Source organism: Gekko japonicus, unplaced genomic scaffold (assembly GCF_001447785.1).
Source record: "Gekko japonicus isolate JY-2015 unplaced genomic scaffold, Gekko_japonicus_V1.1 scaffold5112, whole genome shotgun sequence".
Taxonomy (NCBI): domain Eukaryota; kingdom Metazoa; phylum Chordata; class Lepidosauria; order Squamata; family Gekkonidae; genus Gekko; species Gekko japonicus.
Genome location: NW_015164793.1, coordinates 28,151 through 38,503, shown reverse-complemented (window position 1 = coordinate 38,503; position 10,353 = coordinate 28,151). Strand labels below are relative to the sequence as shown.

Below are 10,353 nucleotides of genomic sequence, written 5' to 3'. Positions count from 1 at the left end.
CGACATTTCCGTGGATGCTCTTGGACGCTCGGGGATCAGGTGAGGCGGGTGCGATGGTCGAGCGAGCTAAGCCTGCGGCGTGGCTAGGCGGCGGCAGCGACCGGGCGTGGAGAGCGATGCTGCTGCCCAGGGGTCAGCCGCGTGCGAAGCGGAGCCGGGAGCGGAGCGATGAGCAGTTGCCGGAGAGCTGGGATGCGAAGTTGCGCGGTTCCCGGAGAGGTCTCGGCGTCCAGGCTCGGTGCGGTACTCGTGTTGGCGTCCGGGTCTTGTTCATGGGGTCGTAAATCCCATCCTCGTCGCCAGTGAAAAGTACTCAGAACGTGGAGTGATTCAGCAAGAGTGATTCAGCAAGAGTACTTTATTAGATCAGGAACAAGACAAAGAAACCAGCTCGCAGGCCGGTTTATATGCGTTCAGAAAACCCGCCACCAAGCACACCTAAACACACCCCCTACTCCCGATAGGCTATTTACAGTAACCGGGCGACCATTGGTCTCCCGGCTGGGGAGCTGGCCCTTTGATTGGGCCGGCTAGGATCCTACGGATCCTTTGTCTTTCGACTGAAGCTACTGAGGAATATTGCCTGGCCAGCCCGGGCAAGTCCGGGCATGTCAGGCTGAATGCACTACACGTGGTAATGGCGACAGTACATTACACAGGATAAGAGTTGCAGTGTCCCCCCCCCCCCATCTAAAGAAAAAAATTGTGTCTTTGTGGCTTTGATTTTAGCCTGTTTTTTTGATCCAGTCAGCTCTACAAAGCAGTTTACAGCTAATCTGAAGCCTGAAACAGCATCATTTGAAAAGAAACAAAACAATCAGTTCACCAGTCGACACAACAGGATGCATTTTGGCCAGTAAAAAAGAATGGCAACATGCTTTCTGTGTCTTTTTGCACTGCCAGCAGCGGGGAGAGGCTGCTGTTTCCACACCCTTGCTAGAGGTGTGAGCCTCCTGGTGCAGGCCAAAGGGTGAGGATGAGGGAACTTGTCCGGGGGTGCCGGGCCAGGGCCCAGCCACTGAGTGCAAAGGACTCCTCATACTGGAGACGGAGAGCTGCACCAGTGACACACCTGGGGGGAAGTAGGAGCAATACTCTGATACAGAACAAGCTAACATCGACACATACCAACTGCAGACCTGGACTGCTGTGTGTCTTCTCTGTAGACACCAGCATGTTGCATGTGGGGTATGCAGGAGGGAGTTAGTGATTGTGGGGGCAGTCTTTACCTGGAGCAGGAGTCTGATGAATCCACTATTTCAGCACAGATGGGAGTTGCTAGATATGCAAGTGGATTTTTCAGAGATGGCACGTATTTGGCAAGGATGCTTCCCACCTATCTAAGCTCCATAGTGTCCCAAGAGTAAACGATACAAAGGCCCACATTTCCCCCTCTTCGACACTAATGTTGTGCAGTGCCAGATCAGTGAGGCATAAAGCTGCAGACCTCTCTGGGATTTTATGGGGGAAAAGAAATTGAGCTGGCTTGCATAACAGAGACATGGTTGGAAGGAAATGACATGGTATGTCTGTCCCAACTAAGAGAGTAAGAGTCCAGTAGTACCTAAGGACTAAGAGAATTTGTGGCAGTGACTCACGAAAACTTGCACCTTGCCACAAATTTTGTTTGTCTTTGAGGTGCTACTGGACTGTTGCTCTTTTCTACTGGTGGCTACTCACCTTGATCTGTTCCAACTAGTTCTGCCTGGTTAGGCAGTCCTCCAACAAACCCACATGGGTGGCCAGGAGGAGGGGTTGCCATTATCATCTGGCAGCACTTCAACTTCTACAGACTCCAAGTACACTCTGCAGCCAGCATTGACTGTGTGCTCCTTACACTGAAGACTAAGGACAGATTAGTCATTCCGCTTGTTTACCAGCCCTCTCCTTCCTCAATGGACACCCTCTCTGAGCTGGCTGCAGAGGTGTTCTTGGAGGTGGTGCTGGAGACACCTGGACGGATTGTTCTGGGTGACTTCAGCATTCGTGTCCAGAAGAGGGCAACCAGGTTAATATCAGGAGGCTGGTGGATCATCAAGCATTCTTAACTGTAAGGCTGTACTTTGGGGGTGTGACCAAGGTCAAGATCATTCATATCATAGTATGGACAATGAAGAAACCTGAGAGGAAGAAAGTTGATTAATTTGAAATGTGGTGCTGGAGGAGAATTTTACAGATACCCTGGACTGCCAAAAAGACAAATAAGGGGGTTCTAGGACAAACCAAGCCTGAACTCTCCCTAGAAACTAAAATGAGTAAACTGAGGCTATCATACTTTGGTCACATTATGAGTAGACAAGAGTCACTGGAAAAAACAATGATGTTAGGAAAAGAGGCAGACCCAGCGTGACTCAAACAAGGAAGCCCTTTGCAAGGCCTGGGCAAGGCTGAGCAAGGCAACAGGACCTTTTGAAGGTCATTAGTTCAAGAAGGTTGCCATGAGTTGGAAGCGACTTGACCGCACTGAATCCTCCATAGGTGGGTGCTGCTGTGTACCACTCCCATTCTGCAGTCACTCCGTTGGCTGTAACGATGTGGTTCAGAAAGTGGCATCGAGCGAGGGAGAGGGACTGTGGGTACGGTCTGGGCTGCCTGCTGCCACACAGGTATGCTGCTCTGACGATGTCATTTCTGCATTGTTGAATGCGTCATGTTTAAATCATTGAGGAGGGGTTGTGGGAACAAGAGTGCCCCAGCCTGCTGTGCTGGAGGCCCAATCAGGATTGGACCCTCGTGGCATTTCACAATCCCATTAGAATGGCAGCTGCATCCATATGTCGGGTCTGTGGATGCTGTCTAGCTTGGCCCTAAGCACGTTGAACTGTGCAGCAGAGGAGGGGGCCAGGATCCACCCCCCCCACTCCCAACGCCGCTGAAGCAAAGAGAGCCAGTGAGAGCTGTGCCAGTTCTTCGCTTCCTTCCCCCTCACTAGCACCTTGCAGGAAGCTGGCTCAGTCCCAAGCCCCAGGCGCTGCTCCGTCCACCTCCCAAGGACACCGGGAGGCACACGAGGAGCTTCCAAGCCCTGCCAGCCTACCGGAGGGAGGGGGGGGATGCCTACTGTTTGAGAGAGAGAAACTGCAAAAAAAGAGAAAAGCCCTGCAAGGGAGTTCTGAAGTATGCCAAGGAAGGCAGGGTGGGGGGTGGCTCTCTGTGGGTCTGTTGTGGAAAGAATGGCTCAGCTATTGTCGCACTGAGGGGGGAGCTGTAATTCAAACCCCACCACACACACACACACACACACACTCCCTGAGCTCAGCATTCCTTAATCGGGACCGATTACGTAGCCCCCTCATGTCCTGCTTTAGTGGGGTTCTCTGCTCCTCTGCTGCATTTCCAGGGATCAGAACACTGGGGGGGAGGTATTTGGGGCTCCTGAGGCACCAGAGCCTCAGCAGCAGAAGACAAAGAGCCATTGTGTGGCCGAGAGGGAGGGAGCCAGCCAGCCAGCCAGCCAGGGGAGCCGTTCCCAGCTTCCATGCATGTCCAGATCTGGTGCCGCGGTCATGCTGAAGATGAGGAAACCCATTGCAATGAACGGAAGCAGGAGCCTGAAAACAGCCCGCGGATCTTGCCTTCACAAACCTGTGGCAGCCAGGCAGGGTCTACACAGCAGGCTCCCAGGGGGCCTGTCATCGACCCAGCTGTGCGCCCCCAGTTCCGATTTGAAACTTACTTCTCAGGGCCCCGGTTCAAATTGGGACTGCGATGCTTGGGGAGAGGGAGCTTGGAACACCGCCCCCCTCCACCCTGCCACGGCCTTCTTTTCCCGAACTGGGAGGCGGAAAGTTGAGGGCACTCCTGCCTGCCTTTGCCTTCTGGGTGGCAGCTGGTGTCACGCGGTGGCCAGGGAGTGGAGAGGTCCCTGCTTCAAACGCCCTCTCTCCCACTTGAGTCACCAGGGGCCCTTCGGCAAGCCCCTCCCCGTCTTCCTGAGCTGCGGTGTGGTCTCCCTTTCAGGGCTCTTAGTAAGCACTGCAGTACAGCACTTTGAATACTGAACATGAAGCATCGTGATCGGATCTGAGCAGCAGGGCTAGCGTCACCCCTTCACTCCACGCATCCGCGTCCCTCTGAGCTGTCAGTCTGTGGCGGGCAGGGACAGGGCTTCAGGGAGGGGTGGCTCTCTCCAGCCCCTGGATGCCCAAGCTCTGCCTGGAGGCGGCCCCCCCCCCCCCCCCCCACAAAACCTGTATCTCAGTTTCGGCCTCTCTCATTTCTGCTTCCCCATCTGCCTGCTCAGTGCTGCGGGAATGGGGGGGGGCTTAGAGAGAGTGATCGGGATCCCCCCCCCCAGAAAAGCTGTTGTGGCGCTCTGGGTTGTCTCCTGCTCCCATGGCTGGCTTCTGCTCTGGGGGGCTCTGGGGGCTGGGAGAACGCTCCCCCTCGACCCTCATGAGAATGTCTGACCAGGTGGGAGGACAGAGGAGCTGCACGTGGGCACACCCCTCCGTTCCCGCAGGCAGCTTCTTTCTCTTGAATGGATCTCCATCTGGGGCAGGAAGGATGGGGAAATGAGGCCCAGGTGTGAACCGTGGCCTTGTGAGGAGCCTCCCTTCCCTTGCCCCTGGATTTTGAGGAGAGTCTTTGACTCACGGTCTAGCGTGGGAGAGTGTAGCAGGGAAAGACGGGAGGGTGGGGAGTGGCTTCTGCCAAAGAAAACTCCTGCCCTGTACTGCCTCAGGTGTTTGTGTAGGGCTCATGAATGCACGCGCGCACACACACACACACACACACACACACACACGCTTTTGACCTAAAATGGGCTGAGGAAGAGACCGCCCCCTTCCAGAACAGGCTTGGTTGAGGGGCACCACCTCCATCGGCTCACCTGGGAGCCACGGTGCGGGGGGGGGGGCGTTAATGTGGGATGAGAGGGAGAGTCATGGCGAGGGCTTTTGTTTCTGATTATCTGCACCCCCTTGTTCCTTCTGCAGGTCCTCCTGGCCACGGGCCCAGGAACTGGAGTTACGCAGGTAAGTGCCCTGGAGGAGCTGTCCTTGCCCTCTCTCTGGGCTGCTGGCCAACCGGCTTGCTGGGATTAATGATTACCTTGCTCTCCTTCACATGACCCTCCTGTCTCTGGGCCTTCTCAGCTCAGCCCCACCCTGAAAGCCTGCCTGAGTCTATGTGGATCTGACTGCCTGAAAAAGAAGTTCCCCCCACTCCACCCCTGTCCTGGGTGGGTGGGGGCACAGATGACAAGGCAGTCTCCCCCTTCTTCCCTGCCTTGGCTGTGGAAAGACTTTTCTCCACTGGGGAGTGGTGGTGGTTTGGTCTATGGCTACTATGGGGAGATTTGCAAGGTTTGATACAGTCAACAAAAAGCTAATGGTTGGGGGGTTGGGGGAACCTGCCTCCTGGTGGTGTCTGGGTAAAAGAACCTGTCCCGTGGTTGTGTTTGTCAAGGTGGCTGCTGGAGTTGTTCCCCTTCTGGGTCTCTAGACCCAAGTTGCTTTATATGCAAATAAATCTGTTAGCTTCCTTCGCAAGTGGCTGGGACCAGTTCTTGAGAGAACATGAAGGATCTCCCGTGATTCTCGTTATAATAGTTCCTGCCCAAACCCATTCTCGGTGCCTGTCGAGTAGTGCCCAGGCACAGCCCTTGGCACAATAGAAGGATGGGTAGAAATCTGTCTGAGGCATTCCTTACATTCACTTTTTTCTTCCAGACAAGGCACAGTGGGAATCAGATTTCCCCAACTGCAGGGGCCACATGCAGTCACCTATCAACATTGATACAGCCACCACCCTCTTCACCCCCCATCTCCAGCCCTTCCAACTTTCTGGTTACAATCTGCCCCCCGAAGAGAAGCTCAGCCTCCGGAACAATGGGCATACAAGTGAGTCCGCCTAGGGTGTGGGCAAAATTCTCTTTTCTGGACCCAGAGGCCCAGAACAAACATTGTATGAGTATGAGGACAGTTCTTGAAGCGGGGGGGGGGGGGGGAACACCAGGGAACGCGGTCCCTCTGGAAGGCCAACAACAGGGCATAGAGGCCAAGACCTTCCCCTAAGAAGAACTGGTCCATTCAGTCCAGCCTCCCGTCTCACAGAGGGGCCAACCAGTCCCTCTGGAGGGCCAACAACAGGGCAGAGAGGCCGAGGCCTTCCCCTGATAAGAACATCAGAAGAGCCCTGCTGGATCAGACCAGGGAGGGTCCCTCCAGTCCAGCATATCCTATTCCACACAGTGGCCAGCCAGTTCCTCTGGAGGGCCAACAGACAGGGCATAGAGGCTGAGGCCTTCCCCTGAGAAGAACATCAGAAGAGCCCTGCTGGATCAGGCCAGTGAGTGGCCATCCAGTCCAGCCTCCCGTCTCACACAGAGGCCTCAACCAGTTCCTCTGGAAGATCAAATAAACAGGGTACAGAGGCCGATCCCTCCTTTGAAGTTCCTTCTTGGCACTGGGATTCAGAGGTGGCTGCCTCTGAACATGGAGGTTCCCTATGAGAACATCAGAAGAGCCCTGCTGGGTCAGACCAGTGAAGGTCCATCTAGTCCAGCATCTCCTGTCTCATGCAGTTGCCAGCCAGTCAGAGTTGTCAGAGCAGAGGCAGCTATAGTGTAGAGTTTGGCTGCAGACAATGGATCGTTGGTGTCTTTAGGAAAGTGGCTGGGAATCTGTCTTGGATTTTTGGCTTGTGTATTTTGGGCAGAAGACAGGAAGTGCCCGGTCAAGGTTCTTGTGGCGGGTCTTTAAGGTACTACTGAGCTCTTGCTCTTTTCTACTGCTGCAGACAAACACGGCTACCCATCTTGATCTATCTGCATAGATCTGTTCCTGTATGAGTGATTCCTTCATAACACTGTTCAGTTCTTTTTGGTATTCCTGAGTGGGGTCTGCCAGGCCCTGCCTCCTCCCAGCAGGGGACTTTGGGAGGTATTTCTGGAGGGGGAGGGAACTCAGAAGTGACATCACCACATTGGGGATGCGCCTGCATCCCCAGCAGGAAATTCACCACTTGGGATTCAGTGGAGGGCCCACCCCCCTTGCCAAAAGTGCCCCTTTAAATGCTGTTGGAGAGCCAGAATCCCAAGCGGTGAATTTGCCACCTGGAGCAGCTGCCCCTCTCCCGCCCCTCCTGCCAAATGTAATGGGCCCTCCAGCCAATCAGCAGGCCACATGTTCCCACCAATCAGCTGGAGGGCCCTGTAAATCTGGCGGGAGGGGATGGAGAGGGGTGGCCACAGGTGGCTGCTGTTGGGGGCGGGGCTTCCCCCCCATCGGCCAGCTGGTCAGCAGTGGGCAGGAGCCCCTGAAATTGGGGGATCCCCCCGCCCCCACCAGGGGCCCGGCATCCCTCTAGGAGAGGCATTTGTAGAAAGTGGTGCTGGAGAATTGTCTTTCAGGTTCTTGAATGTAGTCCATGATGGACTTCTTTAATAACGATGCCTGGGTAGTTTCTGGGGCTGTGTACTGAATTTATTTCAGCATCGGTGAGGTTGTGTTGTGAGAAATGATGTTTCTTGATCATGTCAGTTTGGGCTCGGTGGCAAAAATGTTCTGCTTCGATATCTAGTGCAGCCATGGGGTGGTAGTGGCTTCCATGTAGAGTACTTTTTCCCCGTCGCTTTGGGTGAGCAGCCACTGGTGGCCAATGTGTTGTCTGATGGTGGGTGGGAGAGATCAGCAGTAGCTTGTGAGTGGGACCCTGAGCTGGCTTTCTTCTCCCGGCTGAGGTTCATTTGCCTTCATCCAGTTCCTTCCAGGTGAGGCCCACATGAGGCTGACGTGGCTCCGGATCTGTGAACTGGAATAAGCCCCATTACAGTGTGGGGAATCCGTTGATTCAGACTGCGTTCGCTTACTGCGTTTCATCTCTGTTTTGCATCCCCCCCCCCATGTGTGTCTGAAATCCTTCCTTGCTCCCTCTTTCCCATGCAAGTAGTTATATGCGACGTTGTAAGAATATAAGAACACAAGAAGAACAGACCAGTGGTTCATCCAAGCCAGTACCCACGTACCCAATTTGTGAAGACACTCCCCTCCTTCCTCTGTTTCCCAAACAGCCCTTTTCTATTTAACAGCCCCCGTGTCGCCCCCAGATTGCTCAGGCGCAAAAGAAATGGGTTCTTCTGCGTCTGCCATCTCTCAGCTGACACCCAGGCTGCATGCTTAGCTAGGAGAGGGTAGGGCCTGTGCATGGGAAAGAGAGGCAGGATCTAACTTGTCAGATTCTGGCCCAGGCTGGTGGCAACCACCTACTGACCATGGGTGGGCTATAGTCTCAGGGGTAGACGGCGGCCAAAGGGCTGCAGAGGGGCGGGGGGTGCAGGGTCATCCTTCTGGCCTGAACCACTGCCACCGCGTGCCAGGGACCATTCTCTGGCTGGTGGCATTTGCCTCCCAGCAGGTATTCTTCCTGCCCCAATGAGCATCCCGTAGGGCTGCCCTGCTCCCCCTCTTGGACTTCTGTGCAGGTGTGCACAGTGGTTTCCTTTTCCCACACAATGCCACACCCCTCCGCCGCCATGCTGCACTCTCTCGGACAGGGCGTGTCCTTCAGTGACTACAGTCCAGCCACAGGGGTCATCCCAGCCATATCTTTCGAGAGAGAAGAGAGTTAATCTGAGCCTATCCTGGATTATCTTGTCATTTCTCTTAATAAACATGTTGCTTGTTTTAGGAAGTGGAGAAGAAAGAGACCAAGCTAAGAACAACTCCCAGGGCCATGCAGTTGGGATGCCGGCACTGATCAGTGTTCCCTCTAAGCTGAGTTAGTGTGAGCTAGCTCAACAGTTTTTTAGCCTCCGGCCCAGACATTTTTGTCTCCGCTCCAGAAGGAGGGCTCCAGAGCAAACTGATTTATGCACTAGCCAAATCGCTCGCTCACAACTTTAATGCCCAGGAGCTCACAAAGTGGAGTTTTTGCTCACAGGGCTCCACAGCTTAGAGGGAGGCATTGGCCCTGATCCTAGCTGACCTAAACCTCCAGTGGTTGAAACCCACTTTCTCTTGAGCGGGCAAGAGGAATGAGTTTGTTTTGGCTGACTGCCCAAACTGAGCCAAACTGTCAGGGGGTGCCCCCTTGGGAGGACTGTCCCGGTGAATCTTCCATGCTGCTCTCCAGGGAGGGGGCAAACTAGGCTTGACTGAGAGCCACACACCCACTGCCTGCTCAGGCCCAGATGACTTGACACCTCACTGCCCTCCAGATGGCGAACTGCCCAGAACCATTTGCCCAGAAACAGCAACCAGCGGGAGCACAGAGGGCATTTTCATGGGCAGGGGAGCTTCAGTCAGTCTCTCAAGCTATTGGCAGAAACACGTGTTTGTTTGTGGTCCCAACAGACACCAGCCCCCCGGGGGGGGGGGGGGGAGGGGGGAGGTTGCTCTGCCAATGTGTCCCCTGCCTCCCCACTCCCACCCTACAGCAGGGCCTGTGCAACCTGTATTGCTGTGGCTTTCAGAGGGGATTCCAGGATTATTGGACTTGGAGATTTGGGGGTAAATGCTGGACATTTTGGGTGGTCAGTGTTGCCAATCTGGCAATGTATAAGCAGGTCTTTAATTCAAATTGCAAGCTTGGCTTTCTGTTGCCTTTTAAGGCATTATCTTCAGCAGCGATTTCATGTCAGACGTGAGTCTCTCCAGCCGCTGGCCAGTTGCATCCATCGCACAAAGGCAGAGCTGTCACAGCAGATGTAACTAGTCAGTCACCAATGATGCTTGTTTTTCTGGGTTTCCCGTCCTCCCAGCAGGGGGGTCACAGTTGCAAAATGAAGGACATCAGAACTTCACATATTACAAAGCTTTTTCTCAGAGTCTTCATAGGGAATAGTCCAGGTGACCTTGCCCATGCCCTTTTTATCTACGGCTTCTGGAGTCCCTTGGATGGAATAAGAGCCAGACTGTAGACACGGAAAGGCAACCATAGAATCCTAGAATGTTAGAGTTGGAAGGGACCTTGGAGGTCATCTAGTCCAACCCCAGGCACTCTGCAGGAGCATAGCCTAGCCGAGCATGTTGCTTTGGTCATTCCAGTCCTTCATCAGCCAGCAGTCTGGGTTGCTGTGTCTTATAAGGGGCAAATTCTTATAAGTTCCGTAGCTGGACTGTATCTTACAAGTGGCAATCATAATGGGTTATGAGTTACGGAGAAATCAATACCCAAAGGTATAGTCTGAAGACACCTGCTGTGGCCACTTCAGAAATGTTCAGCAGTTTTGTGCCAGATCCACGTCTGGATGAGTGATCTCATCATCATCGTAACCATAAGCCCCATAAAATGTCATGAAAACTGCTAGAAATATTCATGGATTTGATTTAATTTGATTTGGGTTGAAATTAGATCAAAAGAATGTTCAGCTGAACATGAGGAAGGACTTGCTGGCAGTGTCAGAGCGGT

General features: G+C 53.9%; 1 protein-coding gene across 1 annotated transcript in view; it reads left to right on the top strand.

Moving 5' to 3' along the window:
* The first annotated feature begins 53 nt into the window (after nt 1–53).
* Nucleotides 54–10,353, top strand: part of LOC107109164 (carbonic anhydrase 9-like) — a 29,168-nt gene continuing 18,868 nt past the window's right edge. Inside the window, exons 1-3 of the mRNA XM_015409737.1 lie at nt 54–132; nt 4,938–4,976; nt 5,673–5,843. Coding sequence (XP_015265223.1) covers nt 54–132; nt 4,938–4,976; nt 5,673–5,843 — 289 coding nt within the window. The remainder of the gene's footprint in view (nt 133–4,937; nt 4,977–5,672; nt 5,844–10,353) is intronic.